This window comes from Bos indicus x Bos taurus, chromosome 8 (assembly GCF_003369695.1).
Source record: "Bos indicus x Bos taurus breed Angus x Brahman F1 hybrid chromosome 8, Bos_hybrid_MaternalHap_v2.0, whole genome shotgun sequence".
In the NCBI taxonomy this organism is placed as follows: domain Eukaryota; kingdom Metazoa; phylum Chordata; class Mammalia; order Artiodactyla; family Bovidae; genus Bos; species Bos indicus x Bos taurus.
The window spans coordinates 41,092,086-41,109,516 of NC_040083.1; the positions used below are offsets into that span (position 1 = coordinate 41,092,086).

Consider the following 17,431-nt stretch of genomic DNA (forward strand, 5'->3'; position numbering starts at 1 on the left):
CTAGTCCCTTAAATCTATTTCTCACTTCCACTGTATAATCATAAGGGATTTGATTTAGGTCATACCTGAATGGTCTAGTGGTTTTCCCTACTTTCTTCAATTTCAGTCTGAATTTGGCAATAAGGAGTTCATGGTCTGAGCCACAGTTGGTTCCCGGTCTTGTTTTTGCTGACTGTATAGAGCTTCTCCATCTTTGGCTGCAAAGAATATAATCAATTTGATTTCGGTGTTGACCATCTGGTGATGTTCATGTATAGAGTCTTCATAGTAGTTTGTTTAATTTCTTAGAAATTTTGAAACCATGTAAAGGCAGATAAATTACTGTGTCACTAGGGTGCAGAAGGGAAAAAATCCTGAGGAGTCAGAATCATGATAGAAATAAGCTACCTGGGTATAGAGTAGCCAACAGCACAAGTTGCCAGGATAGCCAGCTAACCTGAAAGGGTAGAACCAACAGTGAGTGTTTGGCAGAATTTTCCTTGGCGTGAAGCAGACTAGCAGAAATCTTACCCATCTTTGCAGGCTTCAGTAAAGCTATTTGGAAATACATAGAAAAGTCTACTTCTAGAGTGAAAAAATGGCCAAGGAACACACAGTTTTCCCAAATGGAACATTAACATACCTTGCAGATTTTCCCTGGCTGCCCAGATGATGTGGTCATGATTACTGATGAATCCTCCTTCCCCAGGATGGGATAAACTCTTCCAGCATCCCAGTGAATGAGGTCTTTGTCTCAGGCTTTGGACACCTTCCTTCTGTCCCTAGTCTCTGTGTTGTGGGCTCCCATGGAGCCTCCCCAGTTTGCTGTCTGGGCCCGCTGGCATCCTCTGCATTGCTTCAGTTTCCAGCTATTACAACACACAGCTCGCCTCCCTCCCTGTGGAAAGTTCACGGCTGCTGGATCTGGCATGTAGTGGTCTCTGGAGTAAATCTGTGAGCTGTGTTCTCCTGTGCCAAGCCTGCTTCCTCTCTTGGTGCCTGTGCTTGTGCATCACAGTCCCGTGATGAACCACTTCTCAGCCACGTGGCCACAAGTCAGGGTCATACTCAGGGTCGCTCCCAAGGATGCTGCCTGTCGTCACACTGGCTGTGCTGACGAGTCTCCCACTTATACTTCCTGGCCATTACTACTCGTTGTGAACTCATGGTCTAACAGACACCTGCTGGCTGCCTTGACCACACATTTTTCAGTCTGCTCTTGTCTAGGAGCATGCTCATTATTATGACCCCTTGTAAGGCCTGGAGGAAAGAGTTTCTAAGTTAAGAGATCTGTCTTCCTAAAAATAACAGATATGCTTTCTCTGCATCCCATTCAGTCTCTGCTTTAGAATGTCCCCTATTTATCTATCTGGCTGACAATTTTAATTCCTGTGTACATCCAAGGCCATATACTTTCTACCCCAGAGCACCTGTTAAGTCCCTTAATTTATATTCTCTCCTCCTTGTGTGAAACATACATTCTCTCTCTCTGACCTTCTCCCCCTTTCCATCTCTCCCTGCTGATCCCTAACTCCCTCCCTTCCCAAACTGATGGTCAGAATATCTGGTCTCAATATTGTATACTTGATGCTATATATATAGGAAATATGGTGTCTAACACCATCATATTTCCTATATAATGCTAAACAGATTAATGTGTTTTCAATAGCTGTAAGATTAACTCTAAGCTCCTTACCTTGCCAAGTTCATAAACTCTTTTTGTGAGGCTGCTGCTGCTGCGAAGTCGCTTCAGTCATGTCCGACTCTGTGCAACCCCATAGACGGCAGCCCACCAGGCTCCCCCGTCCCTGGGATTCTCTAGGCAAGATCACTGAAGTGGGTTGCCATTTCCATCTCCAATGCATGAAAGTGAAAAGTGAAAGTGAAGTCACTCAGTCGTGTCCGACTCTTAGCGACCCCATGGACTGCAGCCTACCAGGCTCCTCCGTCCATGGGATTCTCCAGGCAAGAGTACTGGCGTGGGGTGCCCTTGCCTTCTCCGTTTTGTGAGGCAGTGATACTTAAGTAAGGTTGTGAGGAAAAGGCTCTCTGAGGAAGTGACACAGAGAAGGTGATATTTGACACCCTTTATTTGAGAGGAAACCAACCACCTACTAAACCATGACAGTACTTCATGAATTGTTAAGATGTCACCCCAGTGAATAGCAGTCCCCTCCAGTCCCCTGTGCAGCAAGGGAAATTAGAAAGCAGTGACAGTTTTTCTGATTTTTGAAGCGTAGGTTTACACTAATCTCTGGACCTTCTTGCCAACCTCCATTTTTTCATCTGTATCATGTCTCTCCTCCTCTACTCTTTCTGGTTTCTGCTGGCCTCATTTAGGTCCGTGTGTCTCTCTCCCATCTGGGATTCTGTCTTCCTTATGCCCACCCTCAGTCTTCCCTGCCTCCCTTCCCTTCCTGCTACTTTACCCACTGCTCACTCCAATTCCCCCTGCAATTGACTTCCCTTTCTAATAACCCTGTACTTTTAAAACCTTCCAGAAGGTTTCCCAGGCTGCCTCCATTTTTGGCTAAACCACCTGTCCTTTCCAACATAAGCAACTTTTGATATTCACCTTCAGAAAGAGGGAGTATTTCCAGACTAACCTGACTGGAACTGGCTGGCAGAGTGTCTAGCACATAGTAAGCTCTTAGTAAATATTTTTTGAATCCTGAGTGAATGAACTGATTTTCCTAATCTTAGTCTATCTATAAGATTAAAGTGATTTTTTTCCTTAATATGTGTATATTGTTTCCTCACCCATAAAATGCATATAAAAGCCTTTACCTTGCACTATATAGAAATATTAAAATCTCTTATTCACAAGATTTTTATTTTAAATCTACCCTGGGATTAACTTTGTAATTAATCCCAGAGACACCTAGAGACATTGGCAGTGTCTCAGAGATTATTATTATTATTGGTACATTGTCCCCCATAGTACGTGGTCATGAGCCTGCAGCATTGAGTATGCAAATATTTATTTACTAATGAGCATAACAATCACAGAGATTTCAATTGTTTGGGTTTTTGTTTTTATCATCCTGAGTAATCAGATGTGTGTGCATGCATACTAAGTCATCGCTTTAGTCGTGTCTGACTCTTTGTGACCCTATGGACTGTAGCCTGCCAGGCTCCTTTGTCCATGGGATTCTCCAAGCAAGAATACTAGTGTGGGTTGCCATGCCCTCCTCCAGGGGATCTTCCCAACCCAGGGATCAAAGCACCTGTGCCTCTTTTGCTTCCTGCATTGGCAGGTGGGCTCTGTACCACTAGCGCCACCTGGGAACCTGAGTCTCCTGCACTGCAGACAGATTCTTTACTGTCTGAGCCACCAGGGAAGCCCAGTAATCAGATACATTCATTCAAATTAAGCAGAAATTTTCAAGAAAAATATTTATATTAAGATGTTATATTTTCAGTTAAGTAGCAACTAAAAAGCAGTGTTTATTTTGAAGAAAAATTTTCAGATGTGTCCAGAGTTTGGTTTTAGCCACTTTGCATGGTATTATTGATCACCAGTAGCAGGAATAATTTCGTTTCAAAAAACTTCTCAAGATTTATCAAAAACAAATGGTGTGTTCACTTTTTATAGGTATAGAAGTATGCTTAGATTCATCAGTGCCAACTTGTTTCCAGTATGGGGTCCTAAGTGTTGTTAAGTACTCATTTACAAGAAATAAAACTCTAGTTCTGTGTGTCAAATAGAAATAACATATTGACATTTCAGCTTTGAGCATTCTCTATTTATAGTCCTAAAATATTTAAATAATACCAAAAATAGGTAAAGAAAATCCTGTTGTGATTTTAGTACTTCTATTCTCTAGTTCAAGAAATCCTATATAATTTAAACTGTGGTGTTTATTTAGACTAGCATAAGGTTCTGAGCCATGTGAACGGGAACAACTTAAAAACAACAGTACTTATGATTTTGTGTTTACTGCCCAAGGGATATAACTGTAAGGCGATGGGGCAGTCTTTCAAACAAACGTGCTGAGAGTTACGCATCCAGAAGGACTTGCCCTTTCAAAACAGTCACCTAGGGGGCTACACGTTTATTCCGGAATACCCTCATGGCTCACAATGTTGTGGGATGCCGTTTTTTAAAACTGCCTCCAAACCTGTTCAGAAATAATAAAGAGCAAGACGACACATTATTTTGGATATCCAGAATTGTGGTAGAGATGCATTTAACTTTGATGAGTAATCAAAAATCATCTTAGATCAAACACAGTGAAGAAAATGCAGAGTATTTGGTGTGATTGTTTGATGTAAAAACAACAAGATGGGCTTTCTTGAATGATACATAAACTAACTCTTGACACTGATTATCAAAGAGGAATTCCAGAATCATAAAACTTGGAATAAATGTGGAGGCTCCTAAGGTAGCTACTGTGAAGAACAGTACATGTCTAGGTAAATAATAATGTGTGTATGTTTGCAAAATAAGATTAGTTTTATTACTTTGTAGACATACTTTGTAGGTGAAAAAAATACTATCACGGAACTTTTTATAAGCAAACTTCCAAATGTAAGTAGAATTTCTCTTACCCTTTCTAAGCTTTTTGAGAAATCTGAATTTCTAATAATGACTTATTCTGAATCTTCAGCTTTCAAAAAAGTAATGTTTACCATTTGAAAAACAGGTGCTATGAGATTTCACTTCAGCTTTTTCTGATTAGCTTCGTTACCTCTGCTCTTCAGTTTTTTATTCAGTGTATCCATCTTTATTCATCCTGAGAATCTCAAAGTGTATTTTTTCACTGTAAAAATATCATTAAGCTTTTGAACCAAGGTAGAAAATAAAGTCTAAGCTGAATATTATTAATTGTTCCATGTTGTTTTAAGCCCTTTTTTTGTTGCATTAGTAACAATGCCTTTCTTTTTTAATTTGGGACCCTGTATCTTAGTAAATAAAAAGATCAAATTATAAGAAGTCTCAAAGGTTTTGTAAAAATAAATACTCTCGGTTGTTGGGGCTCCTATTGTTTTTTACTTCTACTAATAAAAACTCAAAAAGCAGCGTTCAAACATGTGGCTGGACCACATTTCTGTAATGTAGACTCCTGGTGGACTCTTGGGAGTTAACGGGGTGGAGCTGATGCATCCTGCTTCATCAGAGCATTTCCAAATTTATTCTACCACATCCATCTTCATCCAGGTCAGCCAGGCCTCTATTTCTTCACTGCTGAGTTCAACTAATGAAAAGTAAAATGGAGCATGGAAGGCAGAGAAAATTGTTATCCTTTTGTGAAGAGGCTAAGACAGCTAAATTGTGACACAATTTAAACTGTTCAAATTCGACAGGTTTGATTGGAAAATTAGGTGACCCATGTAGTAAGAGATCAAAATGGTCACGAGTGTAGAGTTTTAAAAAGTCATATTGTGGTATTTTTACTACAGTCTCTTAGAATATTATTTTATTCCACCTGGTAGTAACTGTTGCACAAATGACTGTTGTTTTGCAGTTTGGTGATTTAAATGCTGTGTCTCCTGGAAATCTGGATAAAGGTAAGAATTGAAAATAATGTACATTTTTAAGGACTTTTTTTGAGTAAGAAGTTCTCAGAGGAAAATGTAGTATATGTACATATATAAAGTATATGTGCACATACATTTCCATTTTATAGAAATGGCATAGAATCCTTGATGAATGTGACAGTTGTGTCTTTTGAAATACTTCACTATTTCTCCAGTTCTATGCTTTCTTTATGTTATGTATATTAAGTGCAAAAATTGAATTTAAATGCAGTTTAAACTCTTCTTGACTTTTTGCCTGCAGTTGATTACAAGTAACAAGAAATTCTTTCTGGCCTTCACTGAAGTCCTGGAGAAAAAGTGATAAAATTGGATCAAATATTTTTTTTCAAGGCCCACTCGGCAAGAAAAAGATTCCTCAGCCTACCCAAGTCACTAATTCATACTTTTCAGTAGAAAGGGAACTCAGAGATAGCAATGAAGTTTACTATAAAAGCACAATCAGTATTGGGGGAGTAACATATATACTTCTTGAATTTTCATATTAGCATTGCCATTCTAATATGACAACTGAATATATAATTCTTAAGAAACTCACAACCTATGACACCAGAGTAAAAGGAGAAGGGCTCAAGGGAAAATGAGATTGGAATAGAAACAAACACTCCTGAAAAAATATTCTAACTCGGATTTTATTTTAATGTAAAATTTCTAATAAGTAAGCAGTGCAGAAAGTGTACACCATTCTTAAAATGCACACACACACACACAAAGTGAAGACATCTTGAGGTTTAAGGAACTGAGTTTTGGAGTCAAAGTGTACAAAGACTGGGAAGAACTATACCATTAGCCCTTCCAGGACAGAGCCAGTGGGGAAACTGAGGCATGAGGAAGGATGTGGGAAATCTACACACAAGGTGCTGTGCTGCTCTCTGCAGCGTTCTGTACCAGGGTCCTCAGCCCTCAGCCTCCGAGCCTTCCTGGTGGTGAGAGACAGTCATGTGCCGGGAAAGTCCTATGTGAATCAGTGTCACTCCCACATTAAACTCCTGTCACTATTTATCAACCATGTACACCTCAATTCCCATTTTAATAATATGCATAATAGCTCAATAATAGCAAAACGGAAGAGTACAAAATGAAGTACAAAATTGCCCCTATAAAATAGCTGCAAATATATATTATTTAGGATTAACTGAAGAAACATCAGAAAAGTAAATCAATGATGAGACCAGTTTGTCATTTCAGAGCAGCAAGTGTAGCTGTTGAAACCCAGGTCCAACATAAGACAACCCTGATGATGCACTGATAAAGCCTCCTAATTCAGACTCAGGGGTTTCATCCCAGGGTACCTGGAGGTGTCCTAGGAATGTTGCTTCTGGGCCAGACACTGACTGGCAGCCAGTCTTCTTTGTCAAGTGTTGAACCAACGTCTTTAATAAACTTCAGTAGCACCTAGTTTTCGTTCTTTTGTTCCAAATTACCACGACTTCAAGTAGGTTCCTAGGGAATATCTTGAATTTTATGGAAGTCTTTCTATAAAGACTTGAATTTTATCTTTAGTCTCTATAGAAGCTTAAAATGTCTGCGGGAACTAGAGAAAGGGCTTTTGTGCTCCTGGGTAGCCTGTCCAAAAGAGCCCTGTCACTCATGAGTGGACCTGGAGCAGGGTGGCCTCGAACACTAGAGTTTGTTCTGTCCTTCGCCCCATTGCCTGTTTCAGGGCATCCCACTCTCTCTCCACTTGCCTGCCTGCTTGAAATGATTTTTTTTTCTTTTACTTCTGCCTCATTTATTATTTTGGCACTATTTTCTAGTCACAGAAAAGTTGGTAGAGATGGAGCCAAGAAGCAGTATGACTTGCCCTCTCCTTCCTGGGTGGCTCTGCTGGTCCCATTCACTCCCAACTAGACGCTTCTTGAGACATAACCACACTAGCATATTCAGAACCTAAGGCTTGAATGTGAAATCTTTTAAGAAATTTTTGTGGGTTTTTTGACATAAAATGAGAATTTAATTTTGTCCAGATAATGGAAGTAATATTAGCTCTGTAGAAAGATTTCAAATAATGCAGAGAATTAGAAAGTATAGAAAATGAAAACTTCATAGTCAAAAGCCTAAGGGACTTCTGAATTTAAACATTAAGAATTTAATGAGGAGATCCTTCCAGACCTACTTTTGTTTATATATATAAAACCACAAAAGTATCATGAAAATCAAAGTATTAGTTGCTCAGTCATGTCCAACTCTTTGGGGCCCCATGGACTATAGCCCACCAGGCTCCTCCATCCATGGGGTTCTGCAGGCAAGAATACTGGAATGGGTAGCCATTCCCTTCTCCAGGGGATCTCCCCAACCGAGGGATCAACCCAGGGATCGATGGGTCTCCTGCATTGCAGGCTGATTCTTTACCATCTAAACCACCAGATCCTCTTATTGAAGCAAATGTCTATGGAATGTAGTCCTCTCCTGCAGCTCTCCAGACCTTTGGATATTTTCTGACAAACTGCAATGTTATCATCAAGTCCATTTTCCAGAGGCCAAAGGTAACTGGATAAAGTAGGTGAGCCAGGATATCTTGCCTCGTCAAAGAGAACTTCTCCGTATATTGCTTAATGCAGTACAGATATCATTTCTAGTCGATATACCTAATATCAACCTTTTTAATGGCACCCCACTCCAGTACTCTTGCCTGGAAAATCCCATGGATGAAGGAGCCTGGTGGGCTGCAGTCCATGGGGTCGCTAAGAGCCGGACACGACTGAGAGACTTCACTTTCACTTTTCACTATCATGCATTAGAGAAGGAAATGGCAACCCACTCCAGTGTTCTTGCCTGGAGAATCCCAGGGACGGGGGAGCCTGGTGGGCTGCTGTCTATGGGGCCACACAGAGTCGGACACGACTGACTGACTTAGCAGCAGCAGCCGCATTCCCAGAGGTGTTGCTCCTGGCAGCCACACACTGTTCAACCTGCACAACCACATATGGAGGCTCTGTTATTCCTCATCATTTCTCTGTGGAGCCATCTTTGCACCAGTTGATAGGAAAAGGAGAAAAGTCAAGGAGCCCATTTATGTTGAGAGCTGTATTAGCAGAACTTATGCAGGTGTGCCCTCAAAGGGTAAAACTAGCCTCAACACCCCTTAGAAAGAGTCCAACTGACTTTTTCAGTTACTAGTTACACACTCATTATATGTAACATACCATAGAATGTAATGGAGATCTAATTCTGTTAATATAAGTCACCATAAAAAGTAAAAATATCTTAAAAGTATAGATTTATTTTATTTATAAATGAGGTTTTGGTGTAATTATATGTGGGCTTTGTGTTGTGGGGGAAGGGTAAACAATAAAACATATTGAAGATGAAGTAAACAAGAGTTTTCTTTCCAGCTGCACTGCACAGTTTGTGGGATCTTAGTTCCCCAACCACGGATCAAACCCAGGCCCCCAGCAGTGAAAGTGCAGAGTCTTAACCACTGCACCACCAGTGAATTTACAATAAAAAGATTTCTTAAGCAGAAATATATCCCTAGCTGTTTAAAAATTAGCACTCATGAAGAGGTATTCTCTCCACTCCTCTAAGGAGAATCTTACACAGTAGTAAAGCTGTGTGTGACCATTTTCTCTCTCTGCTGTGCTTTTGAATTTTAATAGCACATGCTGGAAAAAATTAAATAGTATTACATTATAACAATGTTTTAGTTAATATAGAATGTATTAAAATTTGAAGGTAATAGTGACTACTTAATACACCTAATTTCCAGAAATGGATACCAGCTATTAACAGAGACTATCAGTGTTGCTAGGAAGGAAATTCATTGTGCGTTTTAAATCTGATACTGTGCCTCAGTCTTCATAATGTTTTGTAAGGAAAGTTAAGGATCTAATTAATATTGTGATCGACAACATTCATGTGCACAGAAGGTGTATACACAGCCCCTGCTGATATATGCTGTAGTTATTTTGTGAATCAACATAGTTCCTATCTGTGTTAACATCAGCACAGATGAAATTTATATCTAGTGTAGGTCTTCAGAGGAAACTGTAATTTTTTCTTGCTTCCTTTTTTTTTTTTAAGTTAGCATTTTTAGCTCAGTACATTCCCTGCAAACCAGCATAGTGTACCAAAATAATGACACAAGTTATGCTACTATTTAATGTAAAACTTTAGGAAACTCCAAAGGTCTTCTTAGAAGAACTATTAAAGGTAGGAGCCACAAACAGGTCAAGAATAAAGTACCTTTGCTGTGTTTGAAAGAATAGGGCGCTGACACAGGTAGAATCCATTGAAAGGGAAAACACACAAGCTTTGTCCTCCAAGAAGGGCTAAGGAGTTGCTTTCCTAATGTGCTGTATTAAAGTGTTTCTAAAGTACGTGTGGATTGCTCTTTTCCAGTTTGTCTTCTAGTACTAGTCTTGGTATTATTTGTTTGTGCAGATGAAGGCAGTGAAGTGGAAAGTGAAATGGATGAGGAATTAGATGACTCTTCAGAACCTCAAGCCAAAAGAGAGAAAACGGAGCTGAACCAGGCGTTTCCGGTGGGTTGCATGCAGCCCGTTCTTGAGAGTGGCGTGCAGCCAAGCCTCCTGAATCCAATTCACAGCGAGCACATCGTCACAAGTACTCAGACTATCAGACAGTGCAGCGCTACAGGAAATACCTACACCGCAGTCTAAAGGATATTAAAGTGTATTTTTCCAGCTTACATTAACCCTGTTGATATTGGGCTTAAGTTGAAATTTTAATAAGCCTGAAGGTCGACTGTTGTCAAATACTATCTGTGCTGAACATTACCTTTTCGGAGTTGTGAAATGGAATGGGTGTATGTATTTTGCCAGGTCTTTTTTTTTTTTAACATAAACAAAATTATTTGCCTCTTAATAATGAGTTTTTTTCCCTTAGTTTTGGGTGTCAAGAAGGATTTTTACAACACTTAATGTCAATGTTTTTGTTTTCTTATAATTAAAAAGTAATTTACATTTTTGTAGCTTAAAATATTTTATTGTTGATTGTTAGTCTTGGTGTATGATTTCATGTGTAAGTTTTTAATTAGATGCACTTCTGTGAAATATCAAAAGAAATGATTTTCTTTGATTTACACTGGAGGCATGCACATTTGGCAGCAGATGCATCAAATTTGCTTTTGAAAGGTGCTTTTCATCGGACAGAACCACAAGACACTATTTTGATAACATTTTGGAGTACGGAGAGAGAATACAAAGCATTTTTATTATAGTGCTAGAGGGTTGGGAAGGTCATCTATTTTTCTCTGAAGAAAAATTGAGCTGTGCATTTACCAGTTCAGAGTAAATGACAGAATTGCAAGAGATTATGCTAATAAGTACATAATTTGTGTACATAATTATTAAACCATGTTAATGCAAGCTTCCGTTAAACATTGAATTTTAACTGTTATTTGCATACCAATTCCTCTGTTTAAAGACTACTGATTCTGTATTTGGGACCACTGCACAGATGCATTCTGCTGTTGAGTGGGGCTGTTATAGTTAGATACTGAAGCTGAAAAAAATGACTTGACTTCTTTTTTTTTTTTTTTTAAGTGTACACGCTACTTATGCTGAGCTGGACATACAGGAAACCATTCCATTTGGATGACTTTCTTTTATTCCAGGTCTTTTTCCTAATAGTAGTTCAATGTGCTGCTATTGTAAAAGAAAATTTATAGAATGCAAGGAATGTAGCAACCTGCATATCGTTATTTCCTTCAAAAATATTTCCTGGTTTCTAAAGTACGTGGATTTAAATTTTAAACAGAACCTGAAGGCAGTGTAACTGGCACACCGCACTGCTGCTTATCTCCAATTCTGTAGGATTTGGATAGGTGGCTGGGTGGACCAGTGCCATTGAAGAATGTACATCAGGGATCATCGTACCTCGGCTATTACATGGTGCCTTAAAACAGAACTGAAGCTAAGGTTTAGTAAGGCTTATTTTGTTCATGTGAATTCCTTTTCAATCCATTTGACAAGGTGTGCCTGTCGTTTTCAGATTGCCGAAGTGAGGACAGGTAACATGTTCTTCAAAGGAAATTTAGGGAAAGCTAAGCAAAACAAAAAGACAAAAATCACTTCCCCTCTTTGAGTGACCATGAATTTATTTTTGTTCCTAGAGCTGAAGATTACTTGATTACAAATTACATTGCTTAAAGATTAAGGATCAGATTGCTGTTGTGGAGTAGCAGGCTAGTTTTAATTACCAACTTTGTTACATGAAATCATATATGTTTTAGACCATTCTTATCTAGTTATAATTTAAGAAAATTAACAAAATAAGCAGGTACTTATTGAAGTGCATCTTTTCGGTCTAAGTGTTTCTCTGTGTGTCTCGGTGTCTGTGTGCCCATGCACACGGGAGTGTCCGTGGGCAGGAGTCAGCTACAAAGTCAGAAGGGGAGATCCCAGAGGGATACACCCATCCCTATTTAATTTATGTGAAAAGTGAGGTTCTTTTAAGCACTTAAATTATTAACAAAAGTAACAGGCACATCCATTTATTTAAATAGTTCTAAAAAAGCTAATAAGCAAAATAAATAGTATACAAATACACAGAGCCAAAAAAAGGGAAAGCACAAAATGATTTACAGATTATTAATGAGGCCTATGTTAAACTCAAGAGGTTTATCTTCTCAGTTTTATTAGGGTGGGGATGGGGGGTGGGAAGGAGAGAGTGAGCCAATCTAATCTGTTAAATTGAAAATACCAAATGGCTTATTGGGTAACACGTAGTACATTTCAGCTGCTGTTACCTGATTGCCTTAGACTACTCAAATAACTAAGATCAACAAAGCTTCTTAAGTTTAAATGATTTAGATATAATTTTTTAAATTGATTCAAATTTCGTATCATACAGCTCACATATTTGAAAGTCTTCACTAGCATCCTAGCATCACCTTCTTTAAATATCATTTAAATGATCATTCCCCTTTTTCCTCCCCAAAAGGCAATGAATTTGCACTATCACACACACACAAAGGCAAACAAAGAAAACACATTAAAGACGTGTATCTACTTCATTGTGCATTCGAAGAGGTTTACAGGTAAAACTAAAATCTAAAAAGGAAAAAATCATTCTTCATTATGACCCTCCTTTCCGAATTTTTTCACTTTCCCATTCACCACCCCCAGAACTACATTATATCTGTATTGGACCAAGTGTATTTACTGGTTTCATCTTGTTTATTGAATAATTTTAAGTGTTTATTATCATTGTTTAATGTTGGATATATTTGTATCATGAGAGGAATCTGATAAATAATGGGCAAGTTTAGATTGATGAACTTTAGGGGTTGGGTACCCTCCAGGATTCAGCATTTCTTCCAGTTGTTCACGGTTTGTTCTAAATTAGGACAGATTAGAGGAATCAAATATTGTTACATTTCAATGAATATTACAATATTCTAATGTCTTTTATGAACACAGGAACATTGATTCTTTGTGACTAGGGTAGGCAGTTCTGACCAATAGATAAAATAACATCTGTGGTCTCTGCTATTTCCAGTTATCTGTAATCCACATAAAGACACACACAGCTTAAACAATTTTGACTTTGAATTGTGAAATATATTAGAAAATAAAAGTATAATTTATACAGTTGAGCAAATTGGAGCAAACATTGAGGTTTTTTTCATTTTTTTATTCACAGAGACGATTATCTTTTCTAAATAATATTATGACAGTAACACTCTCAGAATAGATTTACTGCTGACTGAAAGTACACATTTTAAGGACCTCTTAAGATTTCTTGACATTGTAATAAAATACTAGTGATGAAAGTATCTATATAGACCCAGTGCTAGATTTTCAGTGAGGAAAAATGTGAGGAGAACATGTTGGCTATTTTTAAGTTTCTAAAAAGATATTTGCATGTAATAGTATTGAGTATCATGGGTATAGTTTGACCTTCACATACACTTTGAGAATCATACCCAAAAGATTTGCATTCACAAAGCCAGTGAACAATGGGATGAAATGGCTGAAATATCTCCTTGGAACACAGGACCCAATTTAAAATTTTTTCTCTGGATATCAAATGGCTGGTCACTTTTTCAGGATTCTCATCCAAACTATGTTTGGACTGACTGTATAAGTCTTACTGCCTTTTCAGAAATCTGCTTTCCTTTTTGTGCTTTTTCTTGTACTGTATAGCACGGTTCATGCACCTCTCTTTAGATGGTGTACTTTAAAAACAAAAGTAAATTTTAGAAAATGATTTTTAACACTGCATACCTAAAATTAGTAGTGTGCATCATTGACTGCCTTTGATTTGTAGTAGACATGTAAAAATGAACACGTTCTTGTAGAATGCTGTCAAAGTCATTCAGGACTGAATATGGTTTCATTACCGTAATCATGAACCTTTTTACATGAACGCACTCTCTAGAAGTGCAAATTGTGATGCATTTTCAAATTGAAAAAATTCTTCAGATGTATTTGAAATGTCTAAAATAATGCTGTGCTTGAAACATTAGTGTAAAAAAAGTGTAGGTCACTGTGATGTTGGTCCTCCTTGTGTGGACACAAGTAGAAAGTAAAAAACTTTGGCAAGTCACCTTTGTGTACAATTTGAGGCAGTGGTTATATTACAATAAATTGACCTTTGTTATAACCTCCCCTCCTCCAAATTCCTGGTGAGAAAAATAATAATCATCAAAAAACTAAAGTTAGAATTTATGATTTGTATGAATCACACCAGAACATGGGGGAGAGGGGTTGACATGCAGTGCTACTGAAAATTAGGCCTGTCACTAGATCAGATCAACCTCCATGTGTGTGGTTAGAACAAATCAATCAATGGAATCCTAGTATTTCTGCAAGTTTGGTGATTTTTAAAAACTGGAATAGAAGCATTAATTCAGTGCTTAGTTCTAGTATTAGAAAACCCCTTTAATGTAATGCCTTGTATTAACCCTTTGAGCATTGTAAGATATACAATGGGGGACAAAAGCCTTTCAGATCATTTATTTAGACTTAGACCGGTAAAATATACTCTATATCCAAATGTCTAATTATGCTGTTTTTTTAAAGGGGGGGTAGGAAGATAAAGTGTTTCCATGCTGAACACTTGCATTTTATATACAACTCTTAATTTTCTTCAAGAGGGCTTGATATATTTATTCCCAAATATTCACTGCCATCTAAGGAAGTGTACTGTTTACAGAAAAAAAAAAAAAATCAACTTTTCTAGCATCACATCATGACTCTAGAAAAGGAGGACAAATACATGGGCCTGTAGACCTATGTCATTACTGATCTCTGCACATTGAAAGTACCTAGATTGCCTTTAAAAGGTATGATAAAGAAAGGGTTACATTTTTTTTTCCCCAAACAGAACAAAAGATCTCGTTTATTTAGCTTTAGAAAGTACAGTTGTAAGTGAAGCCTTAGAAACGAGTGGATAAAGAAAAGCTGAACTATGGGGGCAGGTAAGTTATTTGGAGTTAGATCTCTCATAAAATAATTGTTTGGGAATTTCATGTAGGGCATAATTTTATCTATGCTCCAAAACTTTAATACTTTGTCAAAATAATTATATATAGATAGAATGGCACTTGATTTTAAGCTCATCTGTCAGGAGATGCTATGACTACTGCTTCTGGTATCTGTAAATGCCAGTGTGCTTACACAATTGCTGACTTTGTTCAAGGGCCTCTCTGCGTGCACTGGGCCCCCTTTGTCCCCTGCTCAAGGGAACCTGAGAGCCGTATCATCTGCAGATGTGCTTGTGCTGCGCTAGCCAGGCGCTCATAAAGAGTGTAACCTATTCTGATGTCTGGTGAAAGGACATCCATAGCATAGTGCAAGTTTGCCGTAAACGTTGCTTTTTTTAGGCAGTTTAGGAAGTCAAACCATGCAAATTACTCATGTGTTAACATGCAATACTCAAAGGGTTTTAATTTAACTCTCTTCTTTTGAATTCTTCATGATGATTTACTGTAAATGCTTCTAAGTTTGCATGCCTTGATCATTGCTGCTAGTGATTTTATGTGCCAGTAGACCTGAGTTTAGTTTACCAATTTTACTTAAATAGTAAAAGCCACTTACAAAGTGACTGCCTAGGATTTCTTTTTTTTTTTTTTTCTTTTGGTTTGAAGTAATTGGTAATATGTCCTATTTTCAAAGATGTATTTTGTCTCGTATTTGGTTCTGGTATTTGATCCTTTCCCCTCCCCTCCACTTCTTTCCTTTGTTTTTTTTTAAATGAATTATGATGTTGGGATTGGAAGCCCTGAGTAATGAAATCTTTGGTAAGGATTGTTTTTATGTAGCTCAGTAATGAGGACAAGTCTTTATTAGAGGGATATGATTCTGGGGAGGAAAAGAAAAAGTGAAAACTCCCATTGACTGTTGATAACCAAGTAAATTTTTCCTTCAATGAATTAATACTTTTGAATAAATACTTGCCTTGTTTTAACCCGCTAAACACAATTTTAAATGATCCAGTAAAGGAGGTATTGAATTTTATTCGTTTAAAAAGCATCTTTTGTACCAAAGCAAATTTTTTTCTCATCTCCATCATCAATTGGGACCTATGGTGGTGACCAATGCGTTGGTTACAGAAACTATAAGTGAGTGCCTTGAGAAAACTTGGAAATTTGTGCCTGGGGTGGTAAACTTTTAATTAGGTTAATTGTAGTGCTTACCAATCAGTAATTTTACTATCACTCAGGGCTTTCGTACCTTCTAGGTAAAACTTATTTCATTGTGTTTTTTTAAAATATTGTATTTTTTTTTAAGTGCCATCATTTAAATTTCACTTAGTAAGTGGCAGATTACATTATTCAGTCCCACAAGCACAGAAACATAGTAACACTAGGAGATATTTGAACATTTATTTTACAATCGACTGAATATATTATGTAAATGAGGTAAGCAACTTTTGTAGAGATTGTATGTGTGAGATAATGTAATGTTCTTTTCCAGTTTTGGACTACAGTTGAATAAACTTTTTAATTATTTAAAAACATCTTTACCGAATAACATGTGATGGTTTTTTGTATAATGTATTTGATTTTGTAAATACGTATTTCCTGATGTGATTTTTGTGAGAAATGCTAAATCTTTTAGTATATCATGTCCTCTCAAAATTGGCAGGAGCTAAATAATAGTTTGTGGGCGATTTGTATTGTGTACTGTACAATAACTGGGGAACTTTTATAATTATAAAAATATATATTAACTTTTAGTGTGTTGTTTAAACAAATGACTGGAACATACTAAAGATATTAGTAGGATTTTTCTGAATATTTCAGACTTGAACTCAGGCTAGCTTCCTTGTGTTTTTCAAAACAAAATGGTGTCTTGTCTTTTAAAATCAATAAATTTGTTTCCTTGTTACAAATACATTTGAAATGGCTTGATTCCCTTCCCTCCCCCCCCCGCCACACACACCTCATATCATTGCCAGGAAGCATATATTACACTGCCTCATCTAGGGTGTCTATCATTCACTAGCTTAGAAACAAAATTAAGTTGTTTTCCTTTTTTGTGTCAAATGAAATTGGCAATATTTACACATGAACAGCACAAAAAGAGAAAACAAAATTATAAGCCCAGCAGGGTACAAATCTTACCCTCAAAGAAAATTAGTGATTGAGTGCTGTTTAATTTCAAAAGCTGTCAACATGCCCATTGTAAATCCAGATTTTTGGATGTTCATAATGTGTTTGTTTTGTGTCACTTCACATTGATATTTGGCACCCAAGTTTCTTGCTTAGATTGAAACAGTTTATTAAAATTCATTTTAATACACTTAAGATACCCTGCCTCAATTTTTTTTCTTCTTTGAATTATGTATTTACATTCAGGAAAATTCACCCTTTGTACAAAGAAATGAGTTCACAGTTTCTAACCTCTTTTTTTTTTGTACTTGGTTTCTCTTGGAAATCTGAGGTTCTCTGGAGGCAACCACAAAATGAGGCGCCAGACCAGTGATATTGGTGAACTGGAGA

At 37.4% G+C, this 17,431-nt stretch overlaps 1 protein-coding gene across 3 annotated transcripts in view; it reads left to right on the plus strand.

Moving 5' to 3' along the window:
- Positions 1–16,823, plus strand: part of RFX3 (regulatory factor X3) — a 331,048-nt gene extending 314,225 nt beyond the window's left edge. For all 3 annotated transcript variants that reach the window (XM_027549369.1, XM_027549367.1, XM_027549370.1), the window contains 2 exons: positions 5,448–5,490; positions 9,901–16,823. In XM_027549369.1, coding sequence (XP_027405170.1) covers positions 5,448–5,490; positions 9,901–10,139 — 282 coding nt within the window. In that variant the 3' untranslated portion in view covers positions 10,140–16,823. The remainder of the gene's footprint in view (positions 1–5,447; positions 5,491–9,900) is intronic.
- Positions 16,824–17,431: the final 608 nt, after the last annotated feature.